We start from the raw sequence: 26,425 nt of genomic DNA on the forward strand, positions 1-26,425 counted from the left end.
TTTTATAGTCCCATTGTGTACATCCACATAATTTCTAACTTAAATTTTGCTTTGCATAAAAAATACCAGAATAAAAAGTAAGCGTATTAATTACCAAAGTGTTTGATACAATTACTAGTACTGTTTTTACACAAATGCTTTTCGTAATGAAAGCTTAAGTCTTTTGATTTGATATTCTACATAGCTGAATTAAGACCGTCGTCGTCCTTCTTCCTCAGGAGAAAATCTATATTAGAATTACAAGTATTTACAGTTATTACTCATATTAATGTAGATTCAAAATGGTCTACAAAACAAAATTAGAGCTGTATAGGATGGGTACTAAATATACATTAGGAAAGCGTATACAATCCAATGACGAAGAATTATTTTAATTTTGGTTTTAATAGTAAACATTTTGGTAGTATTATGTACGGCCCAGATAAAAAGCACTGAATAGAATCAACAAAATGGTGCCGAATATTTGACAATATCAATTGTTCGTGCCGATAGCTATTTTTCGTGATTTATGTAGGTTGCGGTTGCCGGCTTTATATTTGCTTCTGTGAGCCTACATGTACATCATCGTGTGCACAGATTTAGATAAGGGGTGGGAGTGAGGGGTCCAGACCTCCCCCTCCCCCCTCCCCATGAAAATTCATTTATATCAATAGTAAAATTACCAAACATACACCTTGGACACCAATGCTCTTACAGACATGTAGACGTTCTAACCTATTGCGATTCAATGTTAGGTAACATTATTTTGGGGGTAAATATTATATTTATACGTTATTGTTTATTTCAATAGGAAGTATACATCACAATATGCAGGTGTCCTTCACCACCATAAAGCTGTTATTTACCTAATAAAATAGTGCAAGGGGTTTTGAAGAATAGGTCATAAAAATACATGCATGTTACAAATAACTGATCTTTGTCTGAAGTTACGTACACAACACAGGTCTGCAGGTCTCATTAGCGGGTACTAGTTTTACCCAGCTCTTCGATAAGATGGGTTTCACGTATACATGTACATGTGTTTTCCATATGCAGAAAAGGATTAGTTAACATGCATAAACATTTCTTTTGTGATGATCAGCTAAAGGATTTCATTATTGTGCTTTAATAGTCACGTTTCGAGTTCATCCGGAACGTCCGGTTTTATTTGCTTTTTATCGCACCGATCACGTGATTTACAGAAAATGTTTAGCAGGCTTACTTCTGGTAAAAATTGTTTACAATAGTTACCAAATGTTGTCTGAAACAAAATCCTATTTTCGTGTTGCGGAGGAATGTAATTCTGATGAGAAAAAAGAGGAAGATATGGTTACATGAAAGATGTAAGATTTTACCCCTTTCCAACCCAGAAAAAAGCGCCTGCACTAAGAAAACGCTTGCTGGACCTCTTGAGAAGAGAAAATTACGAGCCAAAGAGAAACCACAGAGTATGCTATCTTCATTTTAAGGAAGGCAGACCAACAGAAAATCATCCATACCCAGAGCTCTTTGCATATAATAATTTTAAGGAAAGTCTGAAGGTTTGTTTTGGTTTTGATTGCTAAAACATCCAAACGTTGGTATCATGATTCATCAATTTCATGGATGTATATCGAGTGGCTTGTGTTAATATCAAGATATAAAGTCTAAAAACCTGCATCAAATTAGATGGAAAATGCTAATTATTTATGATATATTGTAGGATTAAACACAAAATTGAGAACTGTTTGAGCTTTGAACATTTTAATAAGGTGTTGAGTATTTACAATTTAGAGACACACATGCTGGTCTTGATTGCTTATAATTTGTTATATTTAGATGCGTTCAACGACTTCAATATCTAAGAGGGATCAGTGTATGGTAAACGACACTCAGTTTGAAATCTCAGTTCCTCCCCCAGTGGATTCCCTGGCTGCCAGTGAAAGTGTACTTGTATGTAAGATTATTTGCTTATATAAAATTAAGTAGCAAAACTTGTGCACAAATATTTTTCATTGTAGATCAATAAAAATACTAGCATTTCTGATTAATTAAAATGTACTTTTGAAAGCATGATTTCATTTATTTTTTAATTTAAGTATTATTATTTTTCTGCAATCACAGATTAATAATGATAATTCATTGTTTGTTGCTGGAGTCAGTGGAGAATTGAATGGAAGTTGGCCAGTTAATCAAGAAATTGAAGTGACTGATCATGAGTGTCCAACAGTTGGATCTCTTTCTGTCACAGGTGAAAATTTTGATTTGAAAAAATAACATTTTTTTTAGATTCTGGCTTTTTAAATAGAGGTAAGCTTATTACACAAAAACTTACATTGAAAATATACTGTAGGTACTCATGTAGAAATGGAACACTGTTACATCAGTGGCAGCTTTTGCAGTAATGACATGTCAACCAGAGATATAGAAATCCAAACAACACTCACTACTGCAGATATCAAGGTTCTGGAGGAGAAATCAACCAAACCCGAGGATCCTGAGAAACTCATGAGAGAATTTTTTGTCAACAAAGTTGTGAAAGATGACAAAAATGTACAAATGTATACTGGACTACCATCGAAGAAAATCCTAAATGGTGTATATGGTATGGACTGGTGCATAATAAATTCAGTGATATTGAAAATGTTAATACTTATTTTTTTTTTTTTTACAACATGAAAAAAAGTTGATCGTAGTTTATTATTTAATATATCACAAAACTTAATCATAATCTAATGTTCTATAATAAGGTAACATTTTCTTATAAATAATTTTCCTCTCTATTAAGATAACTTCGAAAAGGCTTCACCAACATTGAAGTATTGGTCAGGACAAGGGAGTGCTGTAAAGAAAAAATATCAGAAAGACAGTCTAAATACAAAGTCAGGCCCAAAAAGGAAGCTCAGCAGGTTTCAGGAGTTTGTTTTAACTCTAGTCAGATTGCGACTAGCTTTGACTACATTTGTCATGGCAGATTTATTTGGCGTAAACACCTTCAGAGTTTCTCAAGTCTTCGCCACCTGGATCAATTTCATGTTTACAATATTCAAACCATTATTGAAATGGCCTTCCAGAAATGTAATGATAAAATTCATGCCTTCATTTTTCAGAGCTAAGTTTCCAAATGTAAATTATATTATTGACTGTAGTGAATTTTTCATTAAGAAACCAAGAAATCCAACTGCTCAGTCTCAGACATTTAGCTCCTAGAAACAACATAATACTTATAAGCATTGGTAGGTATGTCACCCATTATCCTGCTTATAAAGTCCTAGTCGTTCGTGAGTCCACCCACACCATCTCATTAAGTATACCAGCACATCACACGATTCAAAGTGTGGTCCACTGACCAAATCCTTACTCCTGCAAAAGTAGTATACACTATATAGATAGTATTTAAATTTCCAATGCTATGAAAATGCTCAGTTCACTTTGTGAAAACTAAAGTGGGTTTAAGTGTGTGTTAACCCCATTTTGTTAAGTTTGATGTATAAATACTAGTAAGCTTTGTCAACATGGTCAATAGAAACAATTTTATAAAAAGTGTGTAAATAAAAGTCTTACCACTCGGTCACGGCATTTACAGGGTCTAAAATAATTTTGTTGTTCCCCACTGCCACCGTCCTACGCCTTGCATCAAACACAGAGTACTCTTCTTCGTCATTTGCAGATGTCAAAACCTAAAGCCATCATTGCACAGAATGATTATGTGTTTAACCCGGTTATACTACACAACAAAAATCCATGAAAAATATGAATTTGAATTATTTATAAAATGTATGATAGGTACTATTATTTTCGTCGCTCTGACTACGAATGTCAAAATTAGCTTTTAATCAGGCTTCAGTGAACGAACGATTACCTCCAGACGAAGTTCCTCTGCAAGCTCACACAAGCGCACAAGATCTATTTTCTTGCCTATACTGCAACTTATACCCCTGTCTTGCAGATACTTCTTTAGATCTGGTACTTGAAACCCGTAAAAATGAATTCGTTCTGTCATAGTTATGAGACGCCGTAAAACCGGAAGTTTACTTGCTGAACATTTTTGACCTGGCGAGATTAAACAACGAAAAAAACGTTGTTCAGGATGAACTCGAAACGCGGATATTGGATTATCATTCTGATGTTGACCAATATAGGTAAGCATAATACATGTTTTTTAGCAGCACAATATAATGAGACGCCAGCATACATAAGTATTACTTTCACTTTCTAAATAATTGATCTCCCTTTGACAGCATACTGTATTATAACTCAACGGACGATACTCAAATTTTAGTTGCCTATTAAAATGCCTTACTGAAATATTGTAAACATTAAAATCTGACAAATAATTTTTGATCAAAATCGTGACCATGCCCCTTTAAATATTAAAAGATGATAAGTGAGTAGAGCTTATAATTCTTTGCTATATAAACAAAGCATTTGTTTACATTTTAAATGTTGAAGTGAAAATTCCAGTTTTAGACCTGAGATTGTGTTAAACGTTAGATACTGTTTATTTTTGCTTAAAATGAAAAAGAAGATAGACAAATCAGCCTCAAAAAGATATTTTACTGGTATATTGAACCTACGTAAACAAAGACAAGGAACGAACCTTGTTTTCATGACAAAGAATTGTGAGCCTTGGATCTGGCTCAAAACTCTACGCCTGACTCTCAAATTTCACATGATTATTAGAAATACATTCCCAAAGCATTGTAAATAATAAAACAGTAAAATTGAATTTGAGAAAAATCGTGACCATGCCCCTTTTAATAAGCTTATCATCGTTACCTATCATATCGCATTTTTAAAGTTTCTGACATTTTAATTGCAAAATTTATTTTTTAATTTGTCAGACTTACACTATTGAGTTGACCCAATATTGACCCTTTATAAATAATTACTTATTAAATTTGTGTATTACATGTAAGTAAGTGTAGAGTCTCATTTTTATATGAGTTATAATAGAAATGAAGGAAGGAGTATTTCTTTCTTAATGTATTATAATGCATCAAATACAATGTAGGACATGACTTTATGGGTTTGTTCTGACCCCATGAAACAGGAAAATACAAAATATCTTCTAATGTCATTATGATGCATCAAATGGTGTAAAGCTACAAGACCCCCAGGTGTTGTCTTTAAACCCCCTTCCCTTTATGAAATAGAAAATGATGATACACTGTATATTTTGTTAACTTCTGAGATCCTCATTCCTAAACCATATAATTTATTCTTGCTCCCTGTGTCATTGCGCATTAAGTTGTATATAAGTTATGCCCCCTTGGAGACACCCTGACATTCTTAAACTAGATATGATAAAGTATTTTATCTTATTCGTATGTAGTGTTTGATCCATGTGGGTAATTCATAGCCTAATGATGACACTGCTTTGTTAAGGAGACTTTACAAATGCCCCAAATAGGCGAATACACATGCATATAACATTTTGTTTCTAAATCATAAAAAGTGAATTAAGCAATTTCCAAAATGTTAATGTGCATTAGGAGAGAAAAAGCAATCAAGAAATTGCTACTGTACACATGTAAGAATGTAAGAAGACTGAATCTTTAGAACCAGGTTTGATTGGTGGGGTGGGGGGGGGGGGGGGTGGATGTGGAATATAAACATTTATAATTTGAATCATTTATTGTTATTAATTTTAACTTGTCAATGAAAATTAGTTATTGATCCCAAGGTAGAAATATGACTTCTGATCATATCTCAATAGATCATTGTCAATTATGCAAGGTGTAATAAAATTGTTTTTAAGAATAACATTTTTACCAGTTTATCAAACTTTTTAGACCCCAATTTATATTTTTATTTTAAAAGATCATTCAACAATAAAAGGGATGGGCAACAGTTTATATTTGAGTTTGTTTGGGGGTGGGAGTTCCAAGTCATATATTTGACAATAATTTCTTAATGTAATTTAAAATAAGACTAAGCCATACTACAGTCATGAACATGACTTGAAGACCAAAACACAAACTAATACATGTATATATACATAGGAAGCATTACAAAACATATATTATTGATCTATATCTGGGTTTTTAAATTGAATCATATATCATGAACATATATTATTGTTTCTTTGTTCAAGGCATTTCAGATGGTATGTAGGTCATGATCCCAAGTGCTCTTCCTGAAATTATCAAATATCATAAAAACCATTGAGATCCCCACCTTAATCCAAAGATAGTATTCCTCCTTAGATCATGGCACATGAGATCATTATGGCATGTAAGTTATGACCCTATTAGGGGTCATCCTGACCCCCTTAGAATCAGAAATTGTCAATTATCTTTGAATTATTGATGCTTTATGATCCTATCTCTATTTAATCTTTATTCTTAAGTCTCCTGAATGAAATAATTTGGAGACTTATTGTTTTTGTAAGGTTCTTATTGCATGTATTATTATACTTCATCTTCTTTTTCTTCTTTCCCGCTATTAAATTGTTTCTCAGAGACGGCTGAACAGAATTGTAAAAAACTCTAGGATACATTTGGCCTCCATATCTAGTTGTGCACCCTGGTTTGATTTTTCTCATTTTGGGTTAGACAGCCACTTTTCGGGGGGGGGGGCTTGTAGGAAGAATCGTAGACTCAATCGTAAATGGTAACTTGAAAACGGACAAAGATAATAATATAGGGTTTTCATAATCATATATTGACTGTTACTGGCAATATATATATATATATATATATATATATATATATATATATATATATATATATATATATATATATATATATATATATATATATATATATATATATATATATAGGGTTTATTAGATCTGACCCCTGGGGTCATCCCCACCCCCTAGGAATTGGAAATTACAATATATCTCAGAAACTGTTATAATCATGACCCCTAAACCATATATATTCTTGTTCCTTGTGTCAAGGGGCATCAAACTGTATGTAGGTCATGGGCCCCAGGGGTGGTCGTGACCCACCTTGAACAGGAAGTGCACAAATATCTCGAAAACGGTTGAGATCCCCACCCCACCCCTTAACATATATTTTCTTGATCCTTAAAGGGCATAAAATGGTTTGAGGTAATGGGCCTCAGGGTTAAATTTAATTTTTTTTTAACCGTAATGCACATCTATAGAACAGTCCCTATCATATCCCAAGATATGATGTGTCTATCCATTACATCATAAGAGGAGTTCTAGGATCTATGGTTTTTTTTGGGATTGATGAACGTCAATTTTTTGCTACTATTTGACTCCCTGGATGAAATTAAAATTTTTAAAACCTTATTGCACATCTATAGGACAGCCCCAATTATATCCCAAGAGATGACTTTTTAAGAGGAGTTCTGGGAACCATACTTTTTTTGCAAAATAACGTCACTTTTTGTTGCCATCTAATCCCCTTAATAAAAACAAATTCTGGAACCGGATCACACTTCAATATGACACCCCTTATCATATTCTAGAAGATTATTTGGCTACTGCAAAAAAAAAAATGACGTTTTGAAACCAGTTTTTGTATCAATTTTTCAGCCATTAAATAACCCCCAGGACAAAATTGAAAATTCCTAAACCTTATTGCGCATCTATATAATACCCTAAAACATATTTCAAGAGATGATTTGTTTACTGTTGAAATTGTAAGAGGAGTTCGAGGAAGAAGATTTTTTGTGAAAAACGTCATTTTTTTACCAATTATTTGACCCCCAGGACTACTTTACTTACTTACTGAATTTTAGAATTAGAATTTTTTAAACCTTTTTACAAAACAACATGACAACCCAAATCAAACTCCAAGAGTTCGGTTTGCTGGTTTATAAGATGTAAGAGCAGTTTGAGAAAGTAAAACGTGACAGACGGACGGACGGACAGACGGACGGACAGACGGACGGACGGAACAGGGTAACAACAATATACCCGAACTTTCTTTAGAAAATGCGGGAATAATTAAATAATATTATACTCAGTTTTGTTTATTGAAAATGTAATAAAGTTAAAAGACCAGTGTTTTCTTTAAAGCATAAACATGGTGGGTTAAGGATGGTTTCATTAAATTCCTATATTTAAGAACTGAAGTCTACTTAAAAGGAGATTAACTAAGGATAATAATTGAAAATGGAAAACATTATTGGAGAATACCATTAACATAGAAAAGCCATTAAATACAGGATAAGAGTGTATGTTGGAAATGCAGGAAAATTACAGAAATTAATTTTGGAAAGAAGTCATCACAGCTTTGAAAGAAATTTGTGATAAATCGATTGGTTAATCTCGGCGGGACTACAATTGCAAGCTATTGCAAAACAATAATAAATTCAAAAAGGAAATCAGAGTCCTTTTTAATAAAGCTTGGTATCTCAAAGGAGTACGATGCGTAATAGACTTATTCGATGACAATGAAAACGTTTGAAAATTGAAGGAAGGAGTCTTCTCGTTATCAAACATACTTCTTATAATAAGAAATTCATGAAATTTTGACACAGCCAAACGGATCATATTACCAAATGATTCTATCAGTTTAATCAAATTTGACCTTTTTGTTTTCGCATAAAGGTCAGGCCAAGGTCAATACCTTTTTCCTCAACGTAAAGGATGATAAAATAGCTGTAGCTCTTCGTAGTTTTGTAGACATTTGTGTAAGATTTGAAGATTCTATTCTTCAATGAAATGATAGAATATCAAAATTTTATATCAGCTTATTCTACTAAATTGGAATAAATATTTCTACTAAAATTGATATTGCTTAGCCCGTATTTCCTCTAATTTTCTCAAATTTTGAAGAAATTTTGATTATTTTTTTATGCTTCCAATAATAAAATATTTCTGATTTTTATGTATTATGAAGACTTTATATAAAGATATGAATTCACAGAAAAGCTAATATATTGACCATTTTAAGAGTGAAAAACTGATTTTCGTGATTTTTTTCACAAAAATCAATGCATAGAATTGGCGCTTTAAAAAGCTTATGAAATTGTAATTTGATAGGCAAATCATATTTTTAAAACTTATTCTGAAAACCAAGTATCATATCATTAGTTCACATTAGAAAAAAAAATCCCACATCGATGTTATTGTTTTTAAAATGCTAAAACAAACTCATTAATCTGCAGCAATTCTGAATTGCGAAACATGTGATATTTTCCTACGCCAATATTACGCCAAAAATATAGTCCTTGTTATATTCTAAACATTGATTACTTTTTCTATGCCAAGTTGTATTATAGTAAAAAAGAAAGAAAAATATACTATTTTAATTTCCTTTCATCTTGATTTAATGTAAAATTTATCAGATTTACGTTTGACAAGTCGAAAACCAGAAAAGACTCCTACCTGAAATTTAATATTCAAATTAATTATTATTCACATATACATGTATGTAAGTAATACAAGCTGTATTGTCAGATTTAAGAGGACACAACATCATACGAAATGAAACTTTTAAACCTTTGTTTTAACAAAATGGCTTCAAACCCGATGTCTGATATACATTGTATTATAAGAGACTAATGTAACACCAAAATTACAAGAAAGGAAAATGGAGCAAGCATTTTGTTATTACTGAAAAGCAATAGGTTACAAGCTTTTGTCTACCTTTTTACTATTACCCCAGACTCGAAATTATTTCAATGATTACAGAATCAACAATTATATTAACCATAAACAAATTAGTAAAATAGATATTAATCTATGAATCCATGAGGAAACAATATATCACTTCTTCAGAGATTATCTAAAGGTACGATAATTACTAGAAGAATTTGTTAAAATTCGCAACTCAAAAAGAATTAGAAAAGACGTTGACGATAACACATTTAATTTTCAATTTTGATATTTTAGAAGGTGTAATGTCAAATATGTTCAATATAGTGCTCATTATGTGAAATAATACAAATACAGAAGTAGAGGCCAGAAAATCAACTAACAGTAAACGCCCTTATAAATGATGTAAAAAATTATATTAAGTATTACAATTCTGTGCAAAGGGAAGACGTGAGATGGATAGGCTCAATAAAAACTGGATGAAATGGACCCCTCTGATTAACTCGCTCGCTTGCTCTCTCTCGTTCTGAAATGTATTTTATATTCCTCATAGTAAAGAAGATGGGGGAATATGATGGCGCAAATGCCCATTCGGTTTAGTAGTGAAATACACCTTTGAATTTATTTTCCCCAATTAAATCTATTCAAATATATCATAATACAACTTTACAAAAGCAAAATTTCTAACTATAGTCAGTTTTTAGCTCACCTGAGCTGAAAGCTCAAGTGAGCTATTCTGATCACATTTTGTCCGTCGTCCGTCTGTCCGTCCGTCCGTCTGTCCGTCTGTAAACTTTTTACATTTTGAACTTCTTCTCTAAAACCGCTTATCCAATTTCAACCAAATTTGGCACAAAGCATCCTTATGGGAGGGCGAATATAAATTGCAGAAATAAAAGTCCGATCTGTATTTAAAGCGGAGAAAACCTTGAAACTGTAGAAAAAGGGGGGTGCATTTTTAAAAATCTTCTTCTCAAGAACTACCGGGGCAAATTCAACGTAGTTTAGCATAAATTATCCTTATGGGAAGGAAAATATAAATTGCAAAAATTAAGGGGTAATTTTGTGTCAAATCTGAGTTATTACGAAAATAATAATAAAGGAAAGGCGTGTTTCAATCAGTTTAATAGCTTCGGGTTCGGCATCCGGTAAAATGATTCCATACTTCTAAAACGAGGTTCTTTGTTTAAAGCAGCAATGACATTATACGAAAAAGGGTCGATCTGACTATGATGAATTTGCTTGTTGTGCAACAGTTCGTGTATGAAGGGAAATTTTGAAACATGCAAAATATATTGGTGCCGATTTTGTGAAGTAAATTGAGGCTAAATATTTCAATGCGTTGACAGTTTTCACACATGCCGTTGGTGTTAGCTTGTTCTGATTTTCGTTTCGTTTTCATTATCTATGCTTTGTAACTGGAAACTATCGTCTGTATTTCGTGATTTTTACGTATCAAATCAAACAGAGACTTCGGTAAATCAAACAGTTAACTGTTTTCCTGCGCAAATTAAGCAAAATCTGATGTAGGGGTACTGAAATACAATTCATTCTATCGGTAATTCGGCATTATCTTTTGCGTAATGGAAGATTAATGCAATAGCTCGGCATTTTCTCGAGTTTATTCAGTTTAAATAGAGTTTGATATCGCTGACGGAAATATGTAGGTATATACATGTATATATATGATTCATTTCGAAAAAAATAAATTGTGTTCTTTATTTGTTATACATGTAGTGCATGTTTCTTGTGTTTAATTGTTTACAATTTCTATTTACTCACCATATTTGAGTGTTAAGCTTCGAATTGTAAGCAAGATACACAGATTCTCACAATGCTCACAATTCTATGTTTGTACACAGATCTTAAAAACTAAAGATTAAAAAAGTAAAAAAATGTCAACATTTATTAAGAAAATTTTCAAAGTCTGTTCTTCCAGAAACCAACTTTCACAACTTATTGTATTGTAAACTTAACCTTTTTAGCTCACCTAAGGTTGGGGCCACAATGGGGGGTCGAAGTTTAATATAGGAATATATAGAGTAAATCTTTAAAAATCTTCTTCTCAGAAACTAATCAGCCATGAAAGCTGAAACTTGTGTGAAAGCATCATCAGGTAATGTAAATACAAATTTGTGAAAATCATGACCCCCGGAAGTAGGGCGGGGCCACAATGAAGGATCGAAGTTTTACATAGGAATATATAGAGTAAATCTTTAAAAATCTTCTTCTCAGAAACTAATTGGCAAGGAAAGCTGACACTTGTGTGGAAGCATCCTCATGTAGTGTACATTCAAAGTTGTGAAAATTATGACCCCCGGGGGTAGGGTGGGTCCACAATGGGGGGTCGAAGTTTAACATATGAATATATAAAGTAAATCTTAAAAAATCTTCTTCTCAGAAACTAATCGGCCAGGAAAGCTGACACTTGTATGGAAGGATCCTCAGGTAGTGTTGATTCAAAGCTGTGAAAATCATGACCCCTGGGGTACGGTGGGGGCCACAATGGGAGGCCGATGTTTTACATAGGAATACACAGAGTAAATCTTTAAAAATCTTCTTCTCAGAAACTAATCAGCCAGGAAAGCTGAAACTTGTGTGAAAGCATCCTCAGGTAGTGTAGATTCAAAGTTGTGAAAATCATGATCCCCAGGGGTAGGGTGGGGCCACAATGGGGGTCCAAGTTTAACAAAGGAATATATAGGGTAAATCTTTAAAAATCTTCTCAGAAACTAATCAGCCAGATGATTCTTTATAATTGTTAAGACTTTGGCCCCAGGACAATTCTTTGGCCTCCCGAGAAGGTTCAGAGTTTGATGTACGTTTATATCCCGTATATAAACTATTGTTAAGGATCTTTTTGAGAACTGCAATACTCAACATATGATATGACTATAAAATCATCCTGTTAGAAAAGGGACTGATTATAAACATAAGAATATCCCGGGGAAAATGGATTTTATTTATACAGGATGTACATGTATTATTGTACATTGTCCAGATAGTTTGTATTATGACTCCATTAAACTGATTTTATCATACCTTTTGTTCCTCAGGTGAGCGATGTGGCCCATGGGCCTCTTGTTAATATATTTAACAAAAAAATAAGAAAAAAAATATTGTTGGAAATTTTGGTGGTATCGAACCCGTAACATAAAAACCCTAGATATATAAGGTTAGCTTATGCCAGGTACTCTAACCACTGAGCCATTTCAGACACAACAAAATGGGCTTTTTAAATATAATGTGTGACTAAGGCCACGAACTACCGGACTTGTATTATTTTTTCAAAACGTTCAATTGTTGGGATACAAAATGATAATTTTTGAGTATAGTGGGTCATCTTTCCACGTTTTTATTGATTGCACAGCATATGTAGCAAAAATGACAATTAATCAAAGCACTGTTGTTGAAAGAAACATATTTTCTTAATATTGTCATTCTTTCGAATGATTTTTTCCGTTATTAACTGATCAATAATATTCATTTGATAATTCATATTTCTTAAAAGGTAACGCAGGGTCTATTCCTCGTATAAGGCATAAAATTACAAATGATGTCGCCCGATTATATTCAATAATATTGATATCGGACCAATAACAATCAAAATAGTATGCATTCTTTAACAAACAAACACGGGATTAAAAACGGATCAAGGCGAAAGTCCAATATGGCTGCATGATTAGGTCTTTCTCGTATTCTTTTAAAATACGAAAATGGAATTTCATGTTACATTATTGACATCCTTCGTCAAAATGTTCAAGTTTATTCAGATTTCATAATGATTCGTTGTCAGTATAACAATTAAAGCTATAAGGAGTTAAAGCGTTAAAATTGCTGACCATAGCGCTCGAAAGAAAGTTGCACTTTATCAAATAAGAAATTAAGATCAACGTAATTACTACCGAAATAATTACTTCATCACATAAAAAAGGTTTAAATTGTTGAATTGTAAATTTGGTCATTATTTAAGTGATTAGATAAGTAACAATAAAGGCATTTACTTCGAACATTAGTTTTACTATTTGATAGTCTCGTGCATGATTCTTTAATCACTGATTGACGGACTGTACACATGTTTTAGCTTACAAATGCTTGATTTTTCACAGTCTAATTTATTTTTCTGTTTTATCTTTTAACAATTGAGTAGCTAATTATACACATTCAATTTACCAGTCTAGAGGTGTGAAACCCTCTCTTTGTTCACCAGACTCGTGTACCATGTGTATACATACCCCATATACACGTGTGTCTGGAGCAGTGGCTTCGTTAGTTTACCTGTTTACCTGTGTCATTGTCTCGGATCACTAGTGTGTGAAAGAATATTATGTAATCAAAAAATGAATAATGAACATAAATCGTTTTAAGATATCGTATTCATCGGTCCAAAGGCGACGAGAATAGCGAATTTTAAAATCCTTTAAAAAGAAATCTGACTGTAATAAAATAATTACGGATACAAATTTGTAAATCTACAATACTGAAAATAACTAGATACATCAAAAGATCAGACCTATATCAATCATTTTGGCTGAAAAATCGAATTCAATTCGTAGAGCTTTGTAAGGAAATTTCCCTCCTGTTGACCTCGTGACGTCACTTCCGCTGAATGCTCGTTATCGTTATCGCCTAATTCCGTTTTCTCTTGATTAGATTTCCCAAAGCAGGTGAAAATAGCAACTTTGAAGCGGCGTAACTCCGTTGTTTCTGCATCGATTTCGATGCTGTTTTTTGCATTAAATTTTGGTAAATAAACTCTTTGACATATGTTTCACATCGGCTGGGCTTCAGGTACCCTTTAAGGAGTCTGGATAGCTTTGTTACTGTTTCTAAAGATGACACGTTAATATTGCGAGAAAGGGGATACCGTTAGCGCCGTCAAACTCATGGCAAGTATTAACATTTATAACGTATTCCATATAACTGAAGGTCGAAACACTGTGATGTACATTAAAAGAACCAATTTAGCGACACGCCGGTGACCCTGATATAACCGCCAGAATGTTCAGTGGATCCATAGTCAGGAGCCTGAAGTTAAACTATTACTGAATACAGCGTTGCCACTCACTCTCAAAGCACGACAGTAAATTTGAGAAGGAGATTGTACATAGCAGTTCATTAAAACAATATCTATAGATGACTGAATCGGGTGTAGTTTCTACCGTAGGCAACTCAAAACCAACTCATACAACTACTCAGTATGGGTATGTTAGTCTCCTTTGTTGGAATTTCAAGGTCATTTCGCTACCAAAAACGTAAACACAGACTTGGTTGAGGTAAAGATTTCCTTGATCACATTCTGTGATTTAAATTAAATATGACTAGAATGTTTCTGAAGCATCAATTAAGGAAAAATATAACAGTACCAGCTAGAATAAAATAATGGAGCTGACTGTGTCGAAAAATGAAGCCAATAAAAACGCTGTCGCGCTGGAAAAGCTCATGACTCTTTTTTTAGTCAGGATTTAATGCTTTGGGGTTTCTGGGATGGAGCAATGAACAAATCACTTGTCAAGCTGTTTAATTTGAAGGACAAAATTTTATGCTACAAATACAATGACAAAATATTTCCACCTCCGAACAGAACATGCAAATTAAGATTCTATCCACATGAAACTTAAGCTTCATAAGCTGATTGTTTCAACGGAAATTTTAGAGGACATTTGATTATTATCATCGTTTTTATATTTCCGTTTAATCCAAATGCAGCAGGACAGGTGTAACTTGATCTTGATGAAAGAAAAACCCGGACGACGGATTTTTCCGTCACAATAAGTTCGTATACACACCTGGTCACCACTTGTTTCTTTGATGACTACGTCCTAGATATTAAACGGGACGGACATGTTATCCACCAGGAAACTCTCTCATTAGACCAACCAGGAAAACATTTTTAACAGTTCATCTGACAGGTTTGTTGAAAACTACTTTTTTAAATAAGCATTTGGTACGTGGTTTTAGTATTGCTAAGTTCACGTTTCATCTGATACAAGATATTAAGGCGACCCTGCCGTTTCCAATTTTGCTTTCAGATGAGTCTAGTATTACTAGTCAAATTTCTAACGCCCAAGGCAAGTGTTTGTATTATACGGTTCGTAATTCTAATTATTTTGACAATGATAAGATATAAAGAATAAAGAATAACAAAACATTTTATTAAAAACTCAATCAAAATTTATTCTAGGGCTATACGAAATTCATGAAGGTACAGGTACCCTAAGATATCAAAATCAAAACCTTAATACCTGATACGTTCCCCATTTGCACTAATAGTAGCATCTAATAGAGACCCCATGATTGAAGAAAAAACCTTTGTGGAAGGTTATTTCATGTGTTTGTGTCTAGTTCTGCGAAATGCGGATGCTGATGAACTTTCTCGCTCTTGGATTGAGCGGTTTATAAAAAAGCGTAAACTGTTCCAAACCATGATATATCGTATAAAACTAATAAATATTGAATTCATTCCTTAATTAAAAACGGAATTATGTTAAGCACTGTCTAGTCTTCTCTGATGGACAGGTAAATGTTTCTTTTCCATCATATATAAATATATAACATATATAACATAAATTTAATTTCCATTTCGATCGATTTAATTTTTCAGTTTTGTTTCTCGAAAAAAAATTACAAAAGAAATTGACACTGTACAACACACAAGTCAATCCATATCTAATAAACAAATATAAAATAAGTGAAACAAAAGAACAGTGCAGGCAGTTTTTGATATCTTAAACATCATGGTTCTTTGACTTATCATTAAACGGATGAAAATGGGGATCACTTGCTCCAGTCTAAATAACAGTATCAACAATGATTAAACACTAGAGAAAATCACACTTGCCTACAGTGTTACTTGTTCAATGATGAGATGATCAATATGTATTCAACGCTGACTGTTACACGATGACATGATTGTGTTTTTCCGCTGTTTACTTTCCACCATATTACGTTTTTCCTTATGTTATATTCTCGGAAGTGTGGCAAAAGGTTTTTTGTTGCAAATATCGAAATGCTGTTGAACACGTGCAACAATATTTAATTTGCAAATTTATTATTGAAACAACACTGAAAATGTATCTGTAATCATGTTATAATACATTTTAAACGTGTTGTCTTTTACTAATTAACAATTTTTAATTTTCGATGAGTTAATTAGTCATGGACTCATTGCCAATTAAAAATTGTCCATGAGTTCATGACTAATTAACTCACAGTAAAAGTAGTAAAAGACAGTATTGTTAATAAATTTATATATCCTCTTTAAACCTAAATGCAACAGAAAATAAAACTGCTCAATTTTATGTTGAATAAAATCAAATGGTCGTCAGACGATAATGCATACAAAACATCACGAAGGACACGCGAATTGTGACAAAGTTTAAAGAGGTTGTTGAAACAATCATGTAATGAAGAGTATTAACAAACGTGAAAGGAATGATAAGTACTGCATGACAAAGTATGTTTTCCTTAGTCAATGTTGTATGAGACCAATTCAAAGGGTCGATGGGTCAAACGCAGGCTTGTTAGACCGATTACTCAGAGGGTTAAGGTTCCTCCCTCACTGACTCGCTTGATTCAAGATTTCACGGAAGTAAATCAAGCATATATGGAAAGGGAAAGAAAAAAGGAGCACGAGATTTGATTTTTTTTATGCATTTCAAATCAAAATTTCAAGTCCATTGATACAGCAAGTTTTACTTCCTTGCAAAAATATTTCGCTCAACAGATCGCTGATTTAATAACTTGAAAGAAGAAACGAAGTAAAACAATGTTTAAACCAGTTTTTTTATATTATGAACCAGCATTGATCCGTGTTAGTTTCACAACAATTAAAAAAAATGTAAGGTTTGTCACCCGTCCATTCAACCAGTCACGTTAAAGCAGTATGACGTATAATTGAGTTGTCGGGATGTCGCTTGAGGAGGAGGAGAGGTTATCCGAATCATCGCACTTCCTCTGACACTACATACTCTTGCATCAAGAGTCATCATTAAGACATACTTGCTTAACTATGTACAGAAAAAGCACGATGGATTGGATGCCTGTATTTCTTTTATGTTTTTTGGACTGTGTTATCAAAAGCCTGGGTAACATTTTACAATATTTTATTTATGACATACTTTTTTTTTTTTTAGGAAAGAACGAATCATTAAATAAGAGAGCATTATTTAAAGTAACACTAGCTATAGAAGAGCATAATTTTGCATTACTTTACTCAATCTGAAGTTGTTTTTTAATTGTTTTATCATAAAAACTCTTAGATATCCGTCCTCTTTTTACCTATCATATAAATATGATTTGGGAGAAAGAGACGCCTACGGAATGTGTCATCTAAAGAACACCATTGCATTTGTTCTCTATGTTTAGGATGTGCTGACGGGATAACAGCAGGGGTTCTGGTTCCATACGAGGCATCCTGCTACCAGATAGTCTCTGAGAGTGTGCCACGACAGACTGCCTCGGAGAAGTGTACTTCCGGCGGAGGAATCTTGGGGGTTCTACCGACCAGTGCTAGTCTGACAACAGTCGGGAATAAAGTAAAAACAGAGCATGAATCCGGAATGATCAGCAGCAGTGTTTTTTGGCTCGGAATGAACAACACTAGAGGGCGTATTTTATCTAATAATGGTATTGTTATTGTTCAACTTTGAGTGAATGGAAATGTTATAGAGAAATGCTCACTTTAACAATAACATGCTCTCTTTCGTACACGTGAATAACCATCATTAGACGAGTTTGTCATTTTTTCTGCGACAACCATTACTTTTATAGCCAGTATTAAACATCCAAAAAGAATTTCAATGTTTATATATATAAATTGCACAAGAAAAATATCAAATAATAATATTATTTGCCTCGTCAAGACCTTACAAATAACTGTGATAATTGCAAATGACATATTACTTTCGGTACATTTAGATTCCAAAGTCTAAAATGTTTGTATTTCTAAGGAAGGAGTCTTATCAGGTTTTCAACTTGTCACGGGTAAATTTGATTACATGTTCATGTAATCAAGATAAAAAAAAAATCGAAATATCAAATTTTTCGTCATTTTTTTACTATCATTTCACTTCGGAAATACTATTTAGGACAAGGACGGATATCAAGATTGTATTCTCATACATTCTCTTCATAATATCAATATATACAATTTTCATACATTCTCTTCATAATATCAATATATAACAATTCTCATACATTCTCTTCATATTATCAATATGTATAATTCTCATACATTCTTTTCATAATATCAATATATACAATTCTCATACATTCTCTTCATAATATCAAAATATACAAAACTATTATTATTTAGCACCATCATATATTTTAACGTCAAGATCTAGTAGACGAAAGATGCCTACAGATTTGTAAAATACAATCATTTACTAGATCTTGAGCGTCATAATTGATTTGATGAATCTTTTCCCGTATTTTACGGCTTTAAAGGAAATATGTAGAAAATAAAACAATATTTTGACATTCTACATGTATATCTAATCACGGGAAAAGTAATCCCCGTACCTATATTTAATTTGATATCATTTTAAAGAAGAAGTCAAGAGCTTGTTAAATGCCGTTTTTTGAGAGACTGTGGGCATTCTAGATATATTTAATTAGACAAAAAAAATTAAAAATATAAATAATATAATAGTGACAGTTACTTTTTATAGGCCAAGACGTGACCATACCAATAAGTAGTATCCAGAGCCAGTCTGAGCTCCCACCCGGCGCATGCGTTCTCTTGTCACTGTCGACTGGTGAGCCGACTCTGACGTCCGCAGACTGTACAAGAACATTTTGGATGTATGGGTACATTTGTCAGTATGGTACGTATTATAACAGGGGAACCTTCATGTTTGAATACAGTTGAAAGTATTGTTACTAAATAGTTGCATGTTGTATTAGGTACATGGTGTGTATTTGACCTAACGTAGTTTTAACAAAGTCAGTAAATTCCTTTTGGGGCGGGACCGAAGCAGCTTTGTATTACCATTATTTTACAGTGTTGTTCGTGCGGAATGTTAATCTAGCTACAATCACTGTTTTCAGCGAAACATTGATAGGTATTCGTGTTATAACAAAGAAATTGCGACTATTGATCTAAAAGCTGGTACTGCTGCTAAATAAATTGTTTTGGTTTCTTTTATTTTGAACAGTGTTTTGCAACTCCTATTTTTCTTCTTAAGGTGTACATGCATTTTAGATTACTTTTTGAGAATGACTTATATTACACGTTTTACAAATATCCTAAAGGGTTATGACATACGCTAATATACACCGTTACCTGTACTCATAATGAAAAAAAAAAGATTAAAAAAAAGACAAATGTATAAAGATATTCCATTATACTACTATTAGATAAAAATTAAATTTATTCCTTATAATGTAATGTTCTATTACTAAAATCAGAAAATAAGGCCCATTATTTAGTTGAAAGATGTTAATTTGCACAAAATTTAAACGTAACGTCAAGCGGATTAATACGTTTCGCACGCGCGTCGGATTGTGACGTAGGCAAGTTATGTTATACGATATAAATAAATTTGTTCCTCCAATCAAATGAGGTGTTACAATCAGAATTAAATTATTATAAGATAGTATTTAGATATGCCTTAGTTTTAATTTAGGATGTTCCACAGATTTGTTCGGTCTATGTACTGAAATCTTGTATACAGTTTTCTTCACCTGCATACATGAGTAAAACAAATACATTATTTACTCGAATATTCTTTTCAAACGATATTTTTTTAATTTATGACAGAATACATTGATCCTAGTGGAATGCCTTTTTTGGCGTCATATATCTAGTATATGTTTTTAGCTCACCTGAGCTAAAAGCTCAAGTGAGCTATTCTGATCACATTTTGTCCGTCGTCCGTCCGTCCGTCTGTCCGTCTGTCTGTCCGTCTGTAAACTTTTTACATTTTGAACTTCTTCTCCAAAACCGCTTATCCAATTTCAATTAAATTTGGCACAAAGCATCCTTATGGGAAGGCGAATATAAATTGCAGAAATAAAAGTCCGATCTATATTCAAAGCGGAGAAAACCTTGAAACTGTAGAAAAGGGGGGGGGTGCATTTTTAAAAATCTTCTTCTCAAGAACTACTGAATCCAATTCAACGTAGTTTAGCATAGATTATCCTTATGGGAAGGAAAATGTAAATTGCAAAAATTAAGTGCTAATTCTGTTTCAAATCTGAGTTATTACGAAAATAATAATAAAGGAAAGGCGTGATTCAATCAGGTTAATAACTTCGGGTTCGGCATCCGGTAAAATGGGTAGGCAAGACTTGGCCTGGGCAAAACAAAAGATTGGCAGTTCATAATCTGCCAATCTCATTAAAATTTCAGGATATTTGATGGACCAGTATATTTGTATTCGCTGTAAATATTGCTGCAAAATAATGCGTATTTGGAATTGACGATTGCCGATCTGCCCCGGCTTTTAATTGGCCACGGCCCGGGTTTGCATACCCATTTTACCAAGACTCGTATTCCATAGGCCTACTTCTAAAACGAGGTTCTTTGTTTAAAGCAGCCATGACGAAAAAGGGTCGATCTGACTGTGATGAATTTGCTTGTTGTGCAACAGTTCGCGTATGAAGGGAAATTTTTGAACATGCAAAATATATTGTTGCCGATTTTGTGAAGTAAATTGAGGCTAAGTATTTCAATGCGTTGACAGTTTTCACACATGACGTTGGTGTTACCTTGTTCTGATTTTCGTTTCGTTTTTATTATTTATGCTTTGTAACCTGGGAACTGTCGTCTGTATTTCGTGATTTTTACGTATCAAATCAAACAGAGACTTCGGTAAATCAAACAGTTAACTGTTTACCTGCGCAAATTAAGCAAAATCTGATGTATCAAAAAAGTACTGAAATACAATTCATTCTATCGGTAATTCGGCATTATCTTTTGCGTAATGGTAGATTAATGCAATAGGTTTTGTTTAGATGCTCGGCATTTTCTCGAGTTTATTCAGTTTAAATAGAGTTTGATATCGTTGACGGAAATATTAAGTATATACATGTATATATATGAATCATTTCGAAAAAATAAATTGTGTTCTTTATTTGTTATAGTGCATGTTTCGTGTGTTTAATTGTTTACAATTTCTATTTACAAACCATATTTGAGTGTTAAGCTTCGAATTATAAGCAAGATACAGAGATTTGCTCACAATTCTATGTTTGTACACAGATCTTAAAAAGTAAAGATTAAAAAAGTAAAAAAAAAATGTCAATACTTATTAAGAAAATTTTCAAAGTCTGTTCTTCCAGAAACCAACTTTAACAACTTATTGAATTGTAAACTTAACCTTTTTTCGCCATTATTACTCCTTCTGTACATGTGATCCTTGACTGTGTTTGTGTACATATGTATAAAATGATTTTGAACCTCAAATACCAGTGAACTGGTCTTGAGTGAATAAAAGAATTAAAAATCTTAGGCCATTCTTTTTTTCCATTTTAAATGCTGAATAGGAAATACCAAGTTAAAAATCTTAAGCTGAATGTAATAAACTAATAAACAAAATATGACTCAAACCTAGGCGAACTGTGAGCTCTGTATCTTGCTTATAATTCTACGATTGACGCTGAAATTTTGGTTGAACATTAGAAATTCTATATGAATTAGAGTATGTTAAATACTTGTACAAACAAATTAAAAGATATTATGTATATACCTACTCTCTGGGGCCCCCTCTTTATACAAAAAATAATGTGAAATCTACATCAATTTTGATAGTTTTTCAGACACGAGTAAATAAAAACGACATCTTTAAAACAGTTTCCATAGTTCTGACACATTTCTGTTGCGGGGATAAAGTAATTATTGCTATTCCTAGATAATATCACAGCGGAAAATTATCCTGGTTTGTACGCGAAGTAAATTACAGTCATTTAATTATAATGGAGAAGACATATAAAGAAGATGGGTGGATAAGGCGTGTAAAATGCCCATACGCGGTCGGACAGGCAACTAAAAAATTAAAGTATCAACAAATCTGATGGGTTTTTTAAATCATTTAAAACAATATATATTTAACGAATCATTGATTTGTAACCTGTAGGTATGTTCAATACTTGGAATATGTTGATAAACTGGCGTATACGTATCAAAACCTGCAAATATTGTCATTTTTAGAACTTCAAGGCATTTTCTTTTATAGAGTGGGTCTGTTATTTTTCTCATAGTCTAATGGAAAACAAAACGATTTCAATCAACAAAAACGTGGAGAGATGACCCACTATACATTAAAAATATCATTTTGTATCCCAACAACTGAACGTATTGAAAAAATAATACAAGTCCGGTAATTCGTGACCTTAGTCATACATAATATTTAAAAAGCCGCCTTTGTTGTGTCTGAAATGGCTCAGTGGTTAGAGTACCTGGCATAAGCTAACCGTATATATCTATGTTACGGGTTCGATACCACCAAAATTTCCGACAATATTTTTTTTTCTTAATTTTTGTTAAATATAATAAAAACTGACTATAGTTAGAAATTTTGCTTTTGCAAAGTTGTATTATAATATATTTGAATAGATTTAATTGGGGAAAAATTAATTTTAAATTGTATTTCACTACTAAACCGAATGGGCATTTGCGCCATCTTATTCCCCCATCTTCTTTTTGAATGTTGAGGTACAATTTTCTTCTTCACATCTATACATGTAGGATATTTTAAATAAAAAACAATAACTATTATATTTATTTTTAAAATACAATAACTAGTAAGTAGTTGATGAAAAAAATGTACCTATATGCTCTCATATATTTTGATCGCTTTACAAAGTGGGGGGGGGGGGGGGGGCAGAACGAAATATAGGGAATTGGAACTTAACAACTTAACTGTGTACCCCTACCAAATGTTTAGTTTTATATCTTGTGTAGGATTTTCTTATTCTGGTAAGAAATAGTATTTAATGAAGGTACAATGTCAAAGATTACGTGTATGCAAAAATAAGTGTAAAATTCGAATACTTTACAATATTTATTTTTTGTTATTCTACCGAGGGACCATATGGCACAATATCTTTTGAACGCACATTGTTGCCCAGGTGAGGATGTGGCCCCATGGGCCTCTTGTTTTTATTCGGTTATTCATTTCACATATGTACATATATGATATAATAGGTGATTGGAGCATTTGTAGAAACATATTACATAATCTTTAAGCTATTTCTACTTAATAGTACAATTTTTTACTATATAACATTCATAAAATAAATGACTAATACTTTCTTCATCTGTTTTACAAAAGGTGCATACAGCAGACTCTGCTTTTTTATATTAAAAAGATATTTATTTATAGGAATAATCCTATGAAGTATTTGATATTGCAGCCAATGTAGTTTTGATTCCTGTGTACACTTAAAAGGGAGTTCAAAAATTTTATTCCAAGAAGTTTGTGAATAATTGTAACCATTTTCTCTCCATTTAGATATAGATGTACATATTTCTTTTTTTTTTGTCTAATAGTATGTTGTACATGGGTTTACAACCTATACATGTATTAATAAACAATAGAATATGATTAGGGATTGTTGTTCCATATTGTATTGTGTTTTGTAAGTTTGGTTAGTGTATATCTTGTGTATACAGTCTGGTTGTAACTGCAGTTCTTAAACTTGCATACTCTATAGAATTTGTCTTTGGATTAATGTGTTTCAATTCATTAAAGTTTATGAACGTTCCATCTATATTAAGTAGATCACTAACAAAAATAAATTCTTTATTAATATAACTTTTGATAAATATTGATCTATTGTCTACGGTGATTTTGGGATTGTGCCATATATTATCATTTATAATTTGGGGTTTACTAAGTGGAGTTTGCTCAATTATTTTTAACAAGCTGAGGAGCACTTCTTTCCAAAATGAATTTTCTAAATTTTTACATAGAAGGTACAAATGATCTGGACCATTTCTCTATATATCAGAGATACTAATTTTCAAAATTGATTCTAAAAGCTTTACCCATTTTGTGTTAGTTCTAATTAGTCTTCTCATCCAAGTAGCTTTGAGTGCTGTGATTAACTTTCCATAATCAACCATTTTGAGACCCCCATGATTATAATCTTATATGATTGTTCTTTTCTTTACTTTATGAACTTTACAGCCCCATAGGAAATAAAAAATATCATGTTCAAAAGTTTTTAGGTATTCAGTTTTTGGGTTGGGTAATGCTAGTATTAAATGATTTAACTTAAGTATTATTAGTGTCTTGATTATCGTAATTCGACCAATTGGAGTTAATTTTCCTAACTACCATTGATTTATCAATTTCCTAATTGCAGATAATTTTGGTAAATAATTTAATTCTTCCATATCATCTAATGTAACTGAAAATTTGATACATAGAAGCTCAAAATTTAAATTGTTCCAACTAAGTTTCCATTGTGAATGATGAAATACATCCTTTGAAAATGTTTTGCTACCAATTCAAACCATTTTTGTTTTTGTTAGATTTATTTTTAAGCCTGATACTTATGCGAAATTATATGTTTTTTATAATCAAGTATAGTTCCCTTTCAGTGTTAACAATCACTGCGGAAGTATGACCGCCTGAACCAAGAAAATTTCTTTTCAAGTTTCTTATCAAATATAACAATCATATGGAATATATTTTAAGATCTGAATGTAATAAATGTGATATCAACAAATGCATGTATAACTCAGTTTAGAAAAGTACTGAATATACAAGTATTTTAGTTAATACTCTCTGCATCAAGAATAAAAACATTTCATTTTTAGTTTTTACACACATGAATTATCTTTATATTGACTAGACCATTCTTATCGTTTCCACATATATAACAACTACTTGAAACCTTTTCAATAGACTTTAGGCGTTGTGTATCTCTTTGTAATAATGTTTTAAGATATCATAGTTTAGCATACTCCTAACATGACTTTGTTTTTTAAGTTTGAATTAGGATTGACATAATATTTCGTAAGATTTGCCTTTGGAAAGAAAAATCTTATGAAATATTTGTAAACATGCGTGCAGGTCTTTGACTTTGTCTTCCATTTGTTTTCTGTTATCATTTTTCAACTTGCCAATCAAATCTCTTTTCACTCCCGATCGTGGCCGTTGGTCTCTGACTTTCCTTTTTCTTATAGCCTGTATTTTTTCACTTTATTTGCCTAAAATCTTCCATTTAGATTATTTTATTCAAATTAGATCATTGGGGTGGATAGTACACTTTTTGCCATGGTTTACAAGGGTGTGTAAAGGTTTCCCTTTTTGTATATATCTTGTATGACCAATCTTTTATCTTTATTTTTTCAGCCAACTCCTCAAGCTGTAGGATAGAGCTTTCGTTCCTCACGTTATTAGTCTTACTGGTGGTATGGATTCAGTAGCGAGAACTGAAGAACAAACAATAGATTCATTGACAGTTTTATTTATGTATGTCTTGTTATTATCAGATTGTTTGAGTATTTATGTTTGAAGAAATAAAAATGTTTTAATATTTGTTTTATTTATTATTAACCTTTTAAAAAGAAATTCAAAGAAAATTGAATTGTATTTCTTTTCTTTGAAATATTTGTAAAAATAAATAGCATTTAAGAATCATACACTAGCAAAAGAAATTATAAATAGAGTAATAGAGCTGAAATATTGCAACGATTTACATGCTAACTGACCATAAAGGATCTTGCTGCGAATTAGAAAGAGATATCCTTCGATGCTCTACAAAAAGCAAACTAAAGAATTTTACCTTAAGATTCAACTGGCAACTTGCAGTGACCAATTGACTTATATATTCTAATTATCTATACAAAGTTTATAAATAATTTTTTTCTGTGAGTCTAAGAGAGATAACCCTGGATTAAAGTTTTAACTGTTATGTCAATGGCATTCTAAGGCTGCACGCTGTAGATCTGGCTGGAAAACATAAACGACAAACCAGTCTCTCTGG

The 26,425-nt window shown here is 32.4% G+C and overlaps 2 protein-coding genes and 1 pseudogene across 3 annotated transcripts; 2 read left to right on the forward strand and 1 right to left on the reverse strand.

Moving 5' to 3' along the window:
• The first annotated feature begins 171 nt into the window (after positions 1-171).
• LOC128188534 (uncharacterized) lies at positions 172-2,622 on the forward strand (annotated as a pseudogene).
• Positions 2,623-2,651: 29 nt separating this feature from the next.
• On the reverse strand, positions 2,652-3,961 carry LOC128188536 (uncharacterized). Its single transcript, XM_052859642.1, has 3 exons — positions 3,821-3,961; positions 3,523-3,638; positions 2,652-3,321 (listed from the first exon to the last, which is right to left on the reverse strand). The coding sequence occupies exons 1-3, from the start codon at positions 3,959-3,961 to the stop codon at positions 3,204-3,206; spliced, it is 375 nt and encodes a 124-aa protein (XP_052715602.1). The 3' UTR covers positions 2,652-3,203.
• A 16-nt stretch (positions 3,962-3,977) lies between these two features.
• Positions 3,978-25,977, forward strand: LOC128188535 (uncharacterized). Of its 2 annotated transcripts, none has more exons than XM_052859641.1 (4): positions 3,978-4,100; positions 17,849-18,109; positions 19,156-19,311; positions 25,792-25,977. In XM_052859641.1, the coding sequence occupies exons 1-4, from the start codon at positions 4,049-4,051 to the stop codon at positions 25,863-25,865; spliced, it is 543 nt and encodes a 180-aa protein (XP_052715601.1). In that variant the 5' UTR covers positions 3,978-4,048; the 3' UTR covers positions 25,866-25,977. The 2 variants fall into 2 exon arrangements, with proteins under 2 accessions (XP_052715601.1, XP_052715600.1); XM_052859640.1 differs by lacking the exon at positions 3,978-4,100 and adding an exon at positions 17,199-17,568.
• Positions 25,978-26,425: the final 448 nt, after the last annotated feature.

The sequence above is a fragment of the Crassostrea angulata genome, chromosome 6 (genome assembly GCF_025612915.1).
Source record: "Crassostrea angulata isolate pt1a10 chromosome 6, ASM2561291v2, whole genome shotgun sequence".
Taxonomy (NCBI): Eukaryota; Metazoa; Mollusca; class Bivalvia; order Ostreida; family Ostreidae; genus Magallana; species Magallana angulata.

Bases quoted from the DNA above. Each gene is read 5' to 3' on its own strand.
- LOC128188536 (XM_052859642.1), bottom strand. From the start codon at position 3,961: ATGACAGAACGAATTCATTTTTACGGGTTTCAAGTACCAGATCTAAAG. The intron at 3,639-3,820 runs GTAATCGTTCGT...TGATGGCTTTAG, and splicing joins CAGAGGAACTTCGTCTGGAG to GTTTTGACATCTGCAAATGA. The intron at 3,322-3,522 runs GTAAGACTTTTA...CTACTTTTGCAG, and splicing joins GTAAATGCCGTGACCGAGTG to GAGTAAGGATTTGGTCAGTG.
- LOC128188535 (XM_052859640.1), top strand. From the start codon at position 17,493: ATGTACAGAAAAAGCACGATGGATTGGATGCCTGTATTTCTTTTATGT. The intron at 17,569-17,848 runs GTAACATTTTAC...CTCTATGTTTAG, and splicing joins CTGTGTTATCAAAAGCCTGG to GATGTGCTGACGGGATAACA. The intron at 18,110-19,155 runs GTATTGTTATTG...TACTTTTTATAG, and splicing joins GCGTATTTTATCTAATAATG to GCCAAGACGTGACCATACCA.